The sequence below is a fragment of the Danio rerio genome, chromosome 23 (genome assembly GCF_049306965.1).
Source record: "Danio rerio strain Tuebingen ecotype United States chromosome 23, GRCz12tu, whole genome shotgun sequence".
In the NCBI taxonomy this organism is placed as follows: Eukaryota; Metazoa; Chordata; class Actinopteri; order Cypriniformes; family Danionidae; genus Danio; species Danio rerio.
This window is the reverse complement of record NC_133198.1, coordinates 1,049,162-1,065,000: the sequence shown is the minus strand read 5'-3', so window position 1 is coordinate 1,065,000 and position 15,839 is coordinate 1,049,162. Positions and strand designations below refer to the sequence as shown.

At 39.5% G+C, this 15,839-nt stretch overlaps 1 protein-coding gene across 2 annotated transcripts in view; it reads left to right on the top strand.

The window, feature by feature from the left end:
* Positions 1–8,399, top strand: part of cdh26.1 (cadherin 26, tandem duplicate 1) — a 56,912-nt gene extending 48,513 nt beyond the window's left edge. For both annotated transcript variants that reach the window (XM_073939649.1, XM_017353725.4), the window contains 4 exons: positions 2,382–2,447; positions 4,628–4,675; positions 5,373–5,447; positions 7,136–8,399. In XM_073939649.1, coding sequence (XP_073795750.1) covers positions 2,382–2,447; positions 4,628–4,675; positions 5,373–5,447; positions 7,136–7,354 — 408 coding nt within the window. In that variant the 3' untranslated portion in view covers positions 7,355–8,399. The remainder of the gene's footprint in view (positions 1–2,381; positions 2,448–4,627; positions 4,676–5,372; positions 5,448–7,135) is intronic.
* The last annotated feature ends 7,440 nt before the right edge of the window (positions 8,400–15,839 follow it).

Genomic DNA, 15,839 nt, shown 5'->3' with positions numbered 1-15,839 from the left:
ACACATGGGAATGTAAAGGTTGAATTGGCTGTAGATCCATCTGATTTGAACTTTTACTCATTACTCCTACTAGCAGTGTTGAAGTGAAGAAGTCTTGGGGGAAATAGATGATTTACAGACAGTACATCAGAAAGATCTGGCATCAGGAGTGTTGAGACATGTTAAGTGTTCATGATCGCTTCCTTTTAAATGCGAAGGACTTTTCTCTGGAACAGGAATATTTCCCCGGAGTTTTAAGGCAGATGTTGCATATTAGCATACACATGAGTTTGTGAGAATTTGCACACATTATATAAAATAGATGTGAGGTGCGATGAGTTTCTGTTGGCATTAATGCAGATGTGAATGGCTTTGGTTTGATTATAAGGTGTAGGTGAGCCTTTACACCAGTGGTCACCAAACTTGTTCCTGGAGGGTCGTGCCCTACAGATTTTAGCTCCAACCCTAATCAAACACACCTGAACAAGCTAATCAAGCTCTTACTAGGTGTACTTGAAACATCCAGGCAGGTGTGTTGAGGCAAGTTGGAGCTCAACCCTGCAGGGACACCGGCCCTCCAGGACCGAGATTGGTGACCCCTGCCTTATACTATATTGTTCTGACTATGCAAGACTATACTATAATTTCCCATTTCTGTGTGCGATGCATTGATAAACAGTGCAGAATAAAACTCATTTGAATTGATTTGACAGAGTTGCTAAAGGAATGTGTGTCTGTATGTAAACCTGTGCATTTGTTTACAGCAATACAACATGGCATCACAACCAGCGCCGGGTGTAATTAATAAGCATTTATTCATTCACTCCTTCATTTTCCCTTGGTTTAGTCCCTTTATTCATCACAGCGGAATGAACCGCCAACTCTTTCAGCATACGTTTTACACAGCGGATGTCCTTTCAGGTGCAACCCAACACTGGGAAACACCCATACACATTCATACAGCCAGTGTAGTTCATCAGTTCCTCTATAGCGCATGTGTTTGGACTGTGGGGGAAACCTGAGCACCCGGAGGAAACCCACACCAACATGGGGAGAACATGCAAACTCCACACAGAAACACCAACTGACCCAGCTGGGGCTCGAACCAGTGACCTTCTTGCTGTGAGAAGACAGTGCTAACCACTGAGCCACCTCGTCACCCCTTTTTTAATATAGATTTGAGTAATTAATTAATTCATTCATTTTCTTTTCGGCTTATTCCCTTTATTAATCAGGGGTTGCCACAGCGGAATGAACCAACTTATCCAGCATATGTTTTACGCAGTGGATGCCCTTCCAGCTGCATCCCATACACTGAGAAACACCCATACACACTCATTCAAACACGTACACTATGGACAATTTAGCCTACCCAATTCCCCTACCACATGTGTTTGGACTGTGGGAGAACCCATGCCAACACGGGAGAACATGCAAACTCCACACAGAAACACCAACTGACCCAGCCGAGGCTTGAATCAGTGACCTTCTAGCTGTAAAGTCACAGTGCTAACCACTGAGCCACCTCGTCGCTCCTCTCTCATATTGATTTGAGTAATATTATTGACTAATGTGCAGAAATAAATGAATAAACATTGCTTCATGGTTGAGTCTAACAGGATTCAAGAACAAGAACTGAACAATCAAATGTAAATGGTCAACACTGTATAAATAATAATTAAAAAATAGATTTCAGTCTTTAATATGGCGGCGTGTTGGCGCAGTGTGTAGCACATTCGCCTCACTGCAAGAAGGTTGATGGTTTGAGCTCCGGCTGGGTCAGTTGGCATTTCATGTGTAGAGTTTGCATGTTCTCCCTCTTTCCTCCAGGTGCTCTGGCTTCCCCTACAAATCCAAATACATGCAGTACAGGTAACCTGGGTAGGCTAAATTATCCATAGTGAATGAGTGCCTATAGATGTTTCCCAGTGATGGGTTGCAGCTGGAAGAGCATCCGCTGTGTAAAACAAATGCTGGATTAGTTGTCGGTTCATTCCACTGTGGCGACCCCAGATTAATAAAGGCACTAAATGAATAATCTTTAATATATAATCTAACCTTGGGATGTGACTATTGCAGGTGCACACATTGAGATATGAATATAGCCCTAGTTTGGGGGTGTCCAAACTCGGTCCTGGAGGGCCGGTGTCCTGGAGAGTTCAGCTCCACCCCTAATCAAACACACCTGAAGCAGCTAATCAAGCTCTTGCTAGATACTAGAAACTCCCTGGCAGGTGTGTTGGAGCAAGTTAAAGCTAAACTCAGCAGGACACCGGCCTCCAGGACCGAGTGTGAACACCCCTGCCCCAGTTGATTCTGAACATTGTTTCTTGGCAGTATAATTATATGCTTCTCCTTGCTCTTGATGCAGTGATTGATCTCTCTCTCTCTCTCTCTTGCAGTATAATCCTCAGTATTTCTCAGGGGCGTTTCAGGAGATGTCCAATGGCGGAGGAGTGATGAGTATGGTGAGAAACAAAACTTCACAGCCTCGTGATAGACATGCTGTTAGAAAAACAAAGACAGTGTGGGTTTTGCTGCAGGCGTAGATTAACATGAGTTTCCTGTTTTGAGCTAGAATTTATGCAAACATATGGGTCAAAGGTCACCAAAATAAAGGCGTTAAACCAATTTAAATGTATTATTAGTATGTAGGGTTATTTTCTGTTTTTGAGTGTGAGTTTGCAAGGTTTAATAGTAGTTTTTCTAAGCAAAAAATAAATAATAATAAATAATATTTAATAAAATGCCGTGCATATTTAAAACAAGAATTGTTTGATGATATATTAAAGGCCACATAGTTTACCCCTTTTTTATGATTTAACTTTAGTATTAAGGTTGTTCTGAGTGTGCCAGTTTAGGTTCAGTTCAACCCATAGTTCAGATGTTTTTATTATAATGTGTTCAAAAGTGTTGTTTTGGGGGCGTGTACACAGTTTGCTGTTAGGGGCGTGTAGCTTCACATGGAAATTAGTTTTGAAATTCCCGCCCAAAGTATCAAGGGGGCGGAGCTAAGAGCTCACCCACTCTGTGTTTGGCAACAAACAGGCAGACAGAGACGCTGCATGAGAGGAGCAGCATTCAGCCGGACATGTACGCCTCGGCCACAGACCAAGCAGAGAGTACACAATCATTTGTGTCTTTGTATAGTTTCTCAGCCAACTGTGTGCTAGTTTAAAGTGCCGAGCTTGTACACAGACTAATAACCACGCACACTGAATTAACTTTGACTGAGGCACCGGATGACCCGCGACACGGCACACCAGACGTTCAGATGGCACTCTGTGGTAGAGATCTGCGCTGGACTAAATATTGAATCCCGCCAGGTTCTAGCCTGAATCTGACCGCTCCCACTTATATTCAGCATTTGTCGTCCCGTTTCTCGTTAGCGGGAACGGGCGGGGGGGGAGAACAAAACCGAAAACCATCCAGCTATACAGAGTCCAGACAGCCTATAACAAGCTGTCTGTATAAACACACACACATAAGCACGCTCTCTTTCTCTCTCTCTCTCACACACACACACACACACACACACAGACAGCAGCACAAAAGTCTCTCTCATTCGCGCGCACACACAGCAACAAAGCGACACGCACATGAAGCAAAGCCGCTCGCACTTTACAGCTGCACCTAGATCACACTCACAGCTTCTGTGACCTCGAGAAATGCAAACGGCTGAAGTCTAAAGTAGACGCAAGGACTGTGTGTGTTTATATCGACCTAATATGACGGTCTATACACTATATTTATACACATGTCTGTCCAGACAACTTAAAAAGTAGATTTTTCACCATAGGTGCCCTTTAAAACACTTATTAAAATCACAATGCATCTCTAAAATACTCATTATTTGTTATTTTAAATCTTGATATTTCTTGCACTGTTCTTCAAGTCATCAGGTTTTACCCATTGATCAGCTAGATGAGTGTTTAATTATTAATTTACTTCAAATTAAGAACGATCACTTATTCTTTGATATGTTTAACAGTTTTTCTCAGCGGCTTTGGTGCATTTACACTATTGACATTTGCACAACAGTTGATGCATTTCTCAGAACAGTTAGTCATTTGAGCACATCACAGTAGCAGTTTCTCATTCCTTCCAACACATTGCGAATGCCTTTGGACATGCATCAACTGCTTTCACACAACTCTCTGCTGTTTATAACATTATCGTCTGCTCATGTCATGTCAGTCAAAATGAACTAGACTTGTGAATGCTGAATAGCATTAAACGAATAGTCACTCATTTCATTACTGGAGTTAAAATCTGTCAAATGTAAATTTTATTTAAAAATGTCAATCTTTTTTTTTAACTACAGCACCCCACTGTGCAATAAAGCTTGTTAGTATTTATGCCATTTAAAATATTATCTTGAAAGCTGAAGTAAATCTGTGTGAAGCATACAGTATATGCTGTGTATGTTTGATGTGGTAAAACAGTAATGTCCTGAAATATGACTTTTAAACCGCTGCTTTTATTCTATTTCTGATCACTGTGAAATGGAGATTTTTTTAATCTGAATAGAAGCATTTTGAGCTGAATAACAGCGTTGAACAGTGGTGTGTTTACAGTAAATGTGTTTGATTTTGCTGCTTACTCAATAATTCACTTGTTTTTCTCTCTCTCTCTCTCTGTGTTTAAGCCGTATCAGAGTTGGTCAACAGTGCGAAGGGAAAGGGAAAGCTTCAGGGTAAGCCTTTAGATCACTCATTTACATAAACAAATATATATATAAGCAAAATCATTTAATTAAAATAACAATAAACAGCTCTAGGAGAGATTTAAGACGCACAGAAGGATGGACATATATGTGTCCATGTGCGTGGATGGATGGATGGATAGATAGATAGATAGATAGATAGATAGATAGATAGATAGATAGATAGATAGATAGATAGATAGATAGATAGATTGATTGATTGATTGATTGATTGATTGATTGATTGATTATATTTATGGTTGGTTGTCTCCCCCTTGTGTTTGTAAGAGGTTACTGAGAATGCCCTTAGGTAGTGATGTGTCGGATATGGAAGTGGTTGTGTTGTGTTGGTTGGTAAAATAAAGACAGCTATACCGCAGTTCCACAAAGAAGTATCTATTTATTCAAACACATCTACAGATAAGAAGATAGATACAGACTCTATCTTTCTATTTCAATAAAAATATATATTTTAATAAAATTCTGAAATGAAATATAAATAATTAAAGACACTGATAAAAATAACACCACTGTACTACTGAACTGCGAGGTGTCAGCAGGTTCATTTCAAATATGTGTTTAACCTGAAGTCTGATGTGTGTGTGTGTGTGTGCGTGTGTGCGTGTGTGTGTGTGTGTGTGTGTGTGTGTGTGTGTGTGTGTGTGTGTGTGTGACTGTTGTTGTCCAGAATGGAGGAGCTCAGCTGACCAGAGGGTACAGTGTGAGCCGAGTAGACCGAAACCTGGCAGAGCACATCGAGAGGGTGAGGAAAACACACACACACACACACATGCATGCATGCACGCACGCACGCACACACACACACACACACACACACACACACACACACACACACTTGCACACACACTGTCACATGCATGCACGCACACACACAAACACTCTTGCTCATGCATGCACACACATATACTCAAACACTCTTGTTTACGCATGCATGCACACACACAAACACTCTTGCTCATGCATGCACACACATATACTGAAACACTCTTGTTTACGCATGCATGCACACACACACACACAGTATATGATTTATCATATATCATATTTATCATATCCTAATCATGAAATATACTGAGATGCACAATAAACAGAAATATGCAGGACAGTTATTGTCTATACTAGTTTAATAAGTACACTCATTTAAACAATGTACTTAAACATACAAACCAACAAACACTTCATGCATGATTTTCACACACTTTCTTCAACTGCACTGGCGCCATCTGCCTGATACATCTAGAACTGCACAATGTAAATCTATTACACAGACCTGTAGTTCATCTAAACACCACAAGGTGGCATTAATAGCTTAGAAAACACAGAACAAAAGATAAATCAATCACACTGTATAGACCAGGGGTGTCCACACTCAGTCCTGGAGGGCCGGTGTCCTGCAAAGTTTAGTTCCAGCCAGGGGCGTTGCTAGGGTTGAAAGGCATAAGGGGCTTAGCCACAAAGAAGTGGATAGATAGATCAGGGGTTCCCAAACTTTTCAGCCTGTGACCCCCAAAATAACAATTTTATTTTGTTAATGTAAATTTTTCACCATTTTTCAAGGTGGTTATACTGTAAATATGTAAAGTTGCAGACAAAACTATAGACATATATGAACATGAGCACAGTCACAACACAAATGCAACAGTCTATTAACCATATAATATTTTTTTAATAGTCATTTATTCATTTTTATCACTTTTATAAAAATTACCAATATAAAAATTAAAGGCTGATGGCTGATTTTTTTTCGTATGTTGTTGTTTCTTTAATGCAACTATTAACTATCTTCTCTGGGTTATGAATAAAACAAGGTCATTCAAATAGTTTAATAAAATTTGTTTGAGTTTGGAAATCACCAAGCGACCCCTTGTCATTGTCCCGCGACCCCCCAGGGGGTCCCGACCCCTACTTTGAGAACCTTGATAGATAGATAGATAGATAGATAGATAGATAGATAGATAGATAGATAGATAGATAGATAGATAGATAGATAGATTCATGGATAGATGGATGGATGGATGGGTACTTGACGTTGGTCTCATGGGTCCGCCATTTTTGTAGTTTGTTTACACTTTTTTACCCAAGTTTGTAGTTCTAATCGAATTCATGTCCAACTTGGAACAAAATCAAGTCCGTTTTTCCTTAAAACAAGTCGAATAATCTGCCAATGGGGTGAGCAAAATAATCTAATGTCAAAAGAAAAACAAAATTATCTAATTTACGCCAATAGCAGATTATTTTGATTGTTTTAACCAAAAACTTACTTTAATTTTGCCTCATTATTTCTCAAATCAACACTATATGTTTTACTCGCCTAAAAATGCATCTTGATCTAAGAACTTTTCAACGTTTGGACTGAAAACAAGACCAAAAATCGAACTAAAAGCGCCTTTGCATGGTGTATTATTAATAAAGTGTGTTGCTGTTCTGCAGAAGATCAGCGGGTTCCCGGAGGAACAGAGGGATTATCCGGTGTATTCCCCGTATCAGTATGAGTATGAGGGTAGAGGCAGCGACTGTCAGTCTCTGGATCAGCTGAGCGTCAGTAATCTGGGAGATAACCTGGACTTTCTGCAACACCTCGGCCCAAAGTTCAACAATCTGGGCAAAATCTGCCAGCAGCCCGTCAACCACAGAAACACCCAGCTCTAAATCACACAAGACAACCCGAGCAACTCCATATTTCTATAACGCTTCATCTGCAGACGGGTTCCGGGGTTTCATTTTTACTTTTTGGAGACGATTTGGATTCAGTGTGCCTCTTGTGTCTTTTTGGAGACGATTTGGATTAAATGTGCCTTCATTAGAGTCAAAACAGGCAGGTGATTGTGGAGATAAGCTGTGAACTTTGCATTGTCAGTGGCAATTTTGGCCTGGAGGAATTATTGGATACACTTTTTATTGCTTATGAATGTATCGGGAAGCATGTCGGTGCTCGGATGAACTACATGTGCCAGCTTGCCTGAAATGATCAGAGGTGTTTTTTAGCCAAGGATGTTAAGATCTTCTTCTTCTTTTCTCACGGATGAACTGAGGAGCCGCTGTTCTGCCTTTAGGTACTGTTTTTGTGCACTTTTGCTGGGATGGCTGTCTTTGCACTGCTGGATCACTTGTCTGTGTGTGTGTGTGTGTGTGTGTGTTTGTGTTTAGCCAAAAATGACAGCTCCACCACTCACCTTTAAGCATCACTGGGACGCTTTTCAGTCATTGGGGTAGAGATGGTTTTATGTTTGCACATTCACACCTTCAGCTTCTTAATATAATGTCAGAAAAGTATTGTTTGCTAATCCTAAATAGTGAAATATGATCAGCCAATGACTGTCAGAGTACGAATATTGTTGACAGTGAGTTAAATAGTGCTGCTGGTATTTTGAAGTCATGCTTGCATGCATTTTCAGACATGATGTGCAAGAGTTTGGCAAGAGTTTGGCATGCTGTCCCGGGAGAAAGCACTGAGCTCAAGGGATCCTCGGGCTCAGGGCTCCCACCTTTCGCAGGGCGAGGGGAGATTGAGCTCAGGTCGATCTCAAACTCCCCTGTTGCTGAGGCCAAGGTGAACGTCCCGATTGTAAGACATTATAAAAAAGATTTAGGCTTGTTTTATCTATAATATAGAGCATATTTAGAAGGTGGAAGGAAACTGGGGAACTTGTGGGAAACCCACACGGACACAGGGAGAACATGCAAACTCCAGAAATACCAGATGACCCAGTGAGGACCCAACGCCATTGGTATTCTCGCTGTGAGGCAACAGTGCTAGTCACTGGGCTGCCATGCACCCCTTCTGGATAAAGGGGGGAGGAGGGGGTTTCTTCCAGACGAAGATAGTTGTAGAAGGAAATGAGGATATATATAGAACTTTAGGATCCTTTGATTGGAAGATTGTGATTAGCTAATGTGGGCCAGCTGGGTCAATCATGAGCGCGTGCTCCTCTCGAAATTAGCTTTACAATGTGGTGTAACAATATTGGGAGTATGTCACAAGTTGTGCTCATAACAGTACATCGTTATCGTTCATCTGTACTCGCCTTTTAAATTCTGCTTGATTATTTTATTGAATGCCAAAGTCTAAATGTGCGAATATCAAACTTTTTTTTACCTCAATTATTCGCTGGTGCATTAAAATGCATGCCAATGTGATCGTGCACATCAAAGTGTGATCGTGCACATCAAAGTGTGATCGTGCACATCAAAGTGTGATCGTGCAAATCAAAGTGTGATCGTGCACATCAAAGTGTGATCGTGCACACCAAAGCACACGCCAGGTGTAAAGTCGTCGTGTAAAAACAAAAAGTCTCAAGTTCGGGTTTTTGCTTTAATGTATTGTGTTAATAACCTCTCCACCAATCAGGGGTGCGTTTCCCAAACATCGACGTAACTCGCGGCTGAACTATCATAGTATGATGCATCGTTTGGGAAAAGAACGATGTAGTGACGAGTGTTTCCCAAAACGCATAGTTTCTCTTGCAGATCCATCGCTTGAACCACGTTAGTTATAACGTAAAACGCCGATAACGACGCTCTAAACTGAGTGGAGGAACTACTTCTGTAGAGAAGAACAGCATCATTTCTTTGTGCAAATTTTACACGCACACTCATTTAAAAATAATCCAATAATAGTTTTGGCAAAAACATATATGAACGAATCATATAAGACCTGTGTTTCCTTTACTAATATTATTGAGAATATTCCGTATTTATAATATACATGAGCAATATAGCGATATGGCTGTATATCGGCACTGGAGAGAGGCGTGCGATGGCACGAGGCCACCAGTGCTGATATACAGCCATATCGCACAGCTCCTCATGTGATTTTGCATTTTTACAACAGTTTGACGGCATAATTGTGTATATAAAAACAAAATTAAAACACAGAGAGTCTCAAAAACCCTTTTGTATGAGGAACTACTTTCTTCCACGTTGGATTCAAATCATAATCTGACAGTTAAACAGTTGAGCGAGCATCTTTTAAACTGTAGATCTGTAGTGTCTGCTTTTTGCTGGCTGTATGTGGGCGGAGTAATACACAAAGGGTAAAGAGGCTGTAGAAGTTCTGATATTGCAGAATATTGCACGGCTATCAGCCAATCAGATTTGAGAACCAGACAGAACTGTTGTATATATATATATATATATATATATATATATATATATATATATATATATATATATATATATATATATTGAAGAGCAGTGACATCCATGTAGACAACTAAAACAGACTGTGATAATCCACAGAAGAAGACGAAAAAAACAAACAATTACTGAAATCAATGAGAGTGAGTAAACGATGAGGGAACTTTCATTTCTGGAGGGAAAAAGGACAAAGAGCAAGCAAAAATGAGGGAAATCATTTCAGCAGTATCTGAGAGTCCGCCAGGGGGCGGTAGTGCACCACACATGATTATTATTTTTTACATTCTTCTTCCATATTTGTGCTTTCTTTCGCATTAAAGTGCCTTTCTTCAGGGTTTTTTTTTTTTTTTTTTTTTTTAAAGGAATGTAGGGAGGCTTCATGAAGAGTGGCTACAGTTAGCTATATTTTGGGTTTATGCATATTTAGTGCTCATGTTATTGTAAACATTTGATGATACATTTTAAAATCAGCCATTGTGCTGGATTGGGGTTGGATTTCGCTGTCTGAAATACTCAGCTTTTTTAAGGAGCATCTCTACTTTTTTTACTGCAAGATGTAAACTTAAACTTACAATAACATTGGTGATTTCTATGGCTACTGTTAATGAAAATACTGTTAAAATAATAATGCATTTGTTCAGTGTTTTTCATGTCCATATCAAATAAATCCCATGCTACAAATTCAATCAATAATTGAACTTGAATAATAAAGGTTGGAAAAGTTTTTGTCAAAGTTGAGTGTTTCAGTAGATGAAGTTGCTGTATGCGATGTCAGATTTGCCTTTGAAAGAAATGAAAGCCGGTTTCCACATTTCTTGTTTTGTTGCGTGATGCAACCCTGACTTACTGTAAGTAAGATGAGCTAACTCTGATACTACAGATTATATAAACTCTGAATGACACAGTTCTGGACTTTGCAAGCAAGTCACTAATTCAGGAGGAAATAAAATGTTCAGGTGTTTCAGGAACACCGACTGAGCCAATCAGCTCTTTAAAGCAGATCCAATCAGGTAAGCAAAATAATCATGTGTTCACTTTGACATATTCATTCATTCATTGGGCTTAGTCATTATTTTAGGGGTCACCACAGCAGAATGAACCGCCGATCATTCCAGCATATGTTTCACACAGCCCTTCCAGCAACAACCCAATACTAGGACACACCCATACACATTCATCCACACACACTCATACACTAAGGCCAATATAGTTCATCAGTTCCTCTATTGCACGTGTGTTTTGATTGTAAGGGAAACCGGAGCACTCGGAGGAAATCCGAGAACATGCAAACTCCACACAGAAATGCCAGCTGACCTCGAACCTGTGGCCTACTTGCTGTGAGCCACAGTGGTGCCCATGCGATCCTTAATATAATAGCCAGAAATCACTTTTATAAGATAAGAACCATGCTTGTTCCAATGCAATCTCAAGGCAATTCGTAACTTGTTGATTTAGTGGCTAATTCGTATAAATTCGTACGATCTAATTCCTACAATTTAGTACAATTTGAACATTATCCAATGACGGTTGGGTTTAGGGGTGGGGTTGGGTGCCACGCCTCCTTTTTAAAATCGTACAATCGTACAGGAATTCGTACGATTTAGCCACTAAACTGACACAACGTAAAACACTTACAATCCTCGTGAGATCAGGCTGGCTTGTTCTTTATGCGAGGGTGTTCGAATAATCTAATTATTGTGCATTTGTGTTTTAACAAGCTGCTCAACACTAGTGCCAAACTCCTGTCGTCGTGTTTGCATTGCTTTGATTGAACGTTTGAAAGGACGATAAGTGTGTAAGTAGGAGACGCTGATAGACTGGTTCTGTTTTCGTCTTTTGTTCTGATCTGTTTTTAACCCTTTAGTCATAGCAACCATGTGAACATATTGTGTTAAATGAAAATGCCAGCTCAGATAAAACACTGGTTACACAGAAATCTTTTCATCAGGCATGACTTTGTGCAAATGATTAATAAGAATGTGATTGTGGTGACACTGCCCGTGTGTTTAGGGACTAGCATCAGTTTCTGCTTATTAGTTTGATAATTATTAGAGCAATTAAAGTAACCATTTGAGTATTGGTGTTTCCTGAAAACAACACTGCAAATGAATACTTTTCTCACATCCCCAAATCAGAAAAGGTTGGGACAGTATGGAAAACACAAATAAAAATACGATATCCAAATTGATTTTGACTTGTGTTTCATTGCAGATATATTCATTCATTCGTTATCTTTTCGTCTTAGTCCCTTTATTACACTGAGGTCGCCACAGTGGAATGAACGTTTTCATGCAGCGGATGCCCTTCCAGCCACTCTGGGAAAGCAGACAATATAACAAACATTATTTAATGTGTTCCTTGTGATTTATATTGTTAGTTTTTAAATAAACACTGTATTTCTGTTTTGGTTCAGTAAAGCATTTCTTACTTTGTTAAAGACGATTAAGGACTGAAGAGACCAAGTGTTTTAGGTGTCATTTTCTTTCATTCTTCCTGCAAGCCTTAAGGTGGGCAACAGTTCGGGGTCTTCATTGTCTCATTTTGTGTTTCATAGTGTGCCACAGATTCTCTATTGGAGACAGGTCAGGACTGCAGGCAGGCCAGTCCAGTACCTGTATCCACTTACTTGGACTTTGTAATGTGTCAAAAAATACCTGAAATACTGATTGATCAGAGCACAGTACACATTTCCACTGTGTGATGGTCCATACCAGACGCCTCCGAGCCCAGAGAAGTCGACAGCACTTCTGGACACTGTTAACATAGGGCTTCCTTTTGGCACAGTACAGTTTAAAGTGGCATTTGTTAATGTAACTTTGTATTGTGGTACTTGACAAAGGTTTGCAGCTGTAGTCCTGAGCCCATGTGGTGATATGGTTGAGGATTCTTAACACAGCGCTGCTTGAGGGATCGGAGGTCACGGTTGTTCAGCTTAGGCTTGCGCTCTTGTCCTTTACACACTGAAATTCCTCCAGATTCCTTCAGTCTTTAATGATGTTCTGCACTGTTAAAGGTGAAATATCCAAATGTCTTCCACTCTTTCTCTGAGGAACATTGTTTAAACTTTGTAATCATTTTCTCATGTATTTGTTGGTAAATTGGCGATCCTCGACCCATCTTTGCTCCTAAAGGACAAGACCTACTGATGCTGCTTTTGTATTAAATCACCTGTTGACATCACATCAAATCACATCATTTCACCAGTTTACCTGATTACCAGCCCTGAGCTGCTCTTGTCACAACTTTTTTTGAAATGTATTACAGCTCTAAATGACAGGGAAGGATGTATGTTTACAATTGAAAATAAAAAAAATACAAAATACAAAATGAAATATTTTGTGTTTTGTTTTTGTTTTCAGCACATTTCTATTCATAATAGTTTTAATAACTCATTTCTAATAACTGATTTCTTTTATCTTTGCCATGATTACAGTGTAAAATATTTCTTTTATCATTTGGGAAATATTTGATAAAAAAAAAAAAAAAAATTCACCGCAGGGTGAACATTTCTTCAACTTCAGCTAGGTAAGGCTCGGTCTCCTTTATTCTATCACCTTTAATATGTATTTCTTCATAAGCAGCCCTTCCCTCTGCTGCTAAAAATCGCATCATTTCCTTCAACACTCTCGGTTGGCATTTTAGTCAGTCATAACGTTAATAACACCCACGGAAAAATGACGGATCTTCTGCAGAAAATGCAAATTAATTCCAATGGACTGATTCATCAATACAAAACTTCTGTACAAATAATACTAAAGGCATTATGCCAGCTTAAACAAAACAATTCAACAACTAGCTTTGGTAACACTTTATTTTGATGGTCCATTAATAGACTATCTGTTTAATATCTGTTGATACCGCTCAACTGATACTGTACATCCAAGCAGCTACTATACATGTCCACTTACACGAATCCTAACCCCAATCCCAACCTAACAGCCTACTAATAATCTAATGAGATATAGTCAACACATGCTCATTCTGAAAACGGAGTTGCGTGGACGTTTCTGGAGGCCGCGAATTATGTAGCCGGAGGTATGACTGCATTTGATTTTTTTTAAGTGAATGTGATGCCGTTCCTTTTCGCGCTGACCAGCTGACCGCTTACATCCGTGAGGAGGGCTTTCCCGCCGCAACCAGTTTGACCAGTTAGCTGAGAGGAGTTGACCATGACGACGATGACCGGGTTCGAGTCTGGGGGGTAGAGTGGTTCCAGAAATCAGCTAAGATAAAAACAGAATCCAAAAAATAGATGAACGAGTAAATAACAGGGTGAGAACATGGTCAAATCTGAAAACGTGGTAAAAATCAGACGAGGGCTTTTCTTTTTCTGGACGGCTTTTGTAAAATTGGTTGGGTTTAGGGAAGTACGGTTTTAGTATTAGTAGATGGTTAACAAATATGAACAACTGATCTGTAAAGTCTGAGTTAATATATGAGTTACAGTTGAAGTCAGAATTATTCGCCCCCTTTAATTTTTTTTCTTCTTCTTTTTAAAATATTTTTCAAATGATGTTTAACAGATCAAGGAAATTTTCACAGTATGTCTGATAATATTTGTTCTTCTGGAGAAAGTCTTTTATGTTTTATTTCGGCTAGAAGAAAAGCAGTTTTTATTTTTTTAAACAACATTTTAGGGTCTATATTATTCGCCCCTTTAATCTATATTTTTTCTCGATAGTCTACAGAACAAACCATCATTATACAATGACTTGCCTAATTACCCTAACCTGCCTAGTTACCCTAATTACCCTAGTGAAGCCTTTAAATGTCCCTTTAAGCTGTCTAGAAGTGTCTTGAAGAATATCTAGTCTAATATTATGTGCTGTCATCATGACAAAGAGAAAATAAATCAGTTATTACAGATGAGTTATTAACACTGTTGTGATTAGAAATGTGTTGAATAAATCTGCTCTCCGCTAAACAGATATTTGGGAAAATTATAATTCAGCAGGGTCATAACTGCTTCAACTGTATGCCCATCAGATGACATAAATTTAATTTAATTTAATGTTTTATGTGAGCTATCCCCCTAACTTAATGAGTGTTATTGAGGTGTGAAGAGACTTTCTACCAGCAAAACAAAAAATGCTTTTGAAACGAATCATCTTCACTGACAGACAGTCAGATATCCATTTCCAGAGGTGCGGATCAGATAAGGACAGCGAAGGGAAAGAACACTGAGCTGAGCTGACTCTGTTAACAAGTGTCGACCTGTTGAGCCTGTTCTTTGCAAAAGCTGTGAACTGATGGCATTGTGGAACGGCAGTGAAATGCTGCGATGACGTCCTCTGATAACACCGTCTCCTCCTTATTGGAAATCAGGTCTTCAGAATCGGTTTCAGCATTTACTGTTCAACAATCTTGTTGTTACAATCATTTTTGGTTACTAAAGTATGATTAAGTGCAGCACGGTGGCTCAGTGGTTAGCACTATCGCCTCGAGGTAAGAAGGTCACTGCTTCGAGTCCCAGCTAGGTCAGTTGGTGTTTCTGTGTGGAGTTTGCATGTTCTCCCCGTGTTGGCGTGGGTTTCCTCCGGGTGCTCCGGTTTCCCCCACAGTACAAACACATGCGCTATAGGGGAACTGATCAACTAAATTGGCCGTAGTGTCTGAGTGTGTGTGAATGAGTGTGTATGGGTGTTTCCAAGTGGTGGGTTGCAGCTGGAAGGGCATCCACTGTGTAAAACATATGCTGGAATAGTTGGTGGTTCATTTCTCTGAAGTAAAAACTAATCCGAAGGATAATGAATGAATGAATGAATGAATAATTAAGCAGCTCCCGACACAATGAATGCACAGAAATGTGCAGGCTGCACTCAAACTCAACTGCCTGTTCAAACTACTTTTTTAAAACGAGTTGAAACAACACAACTCTTACTTTTTTGAGGGGCAACTTAATTGTTTAATGTTCAATTCACTTTAATTTGTTGACTTGAATTTGTCGATTTGTGTTGGGACAACATAAAGGAATTATGTGCAATCCAGCATTTTTTTA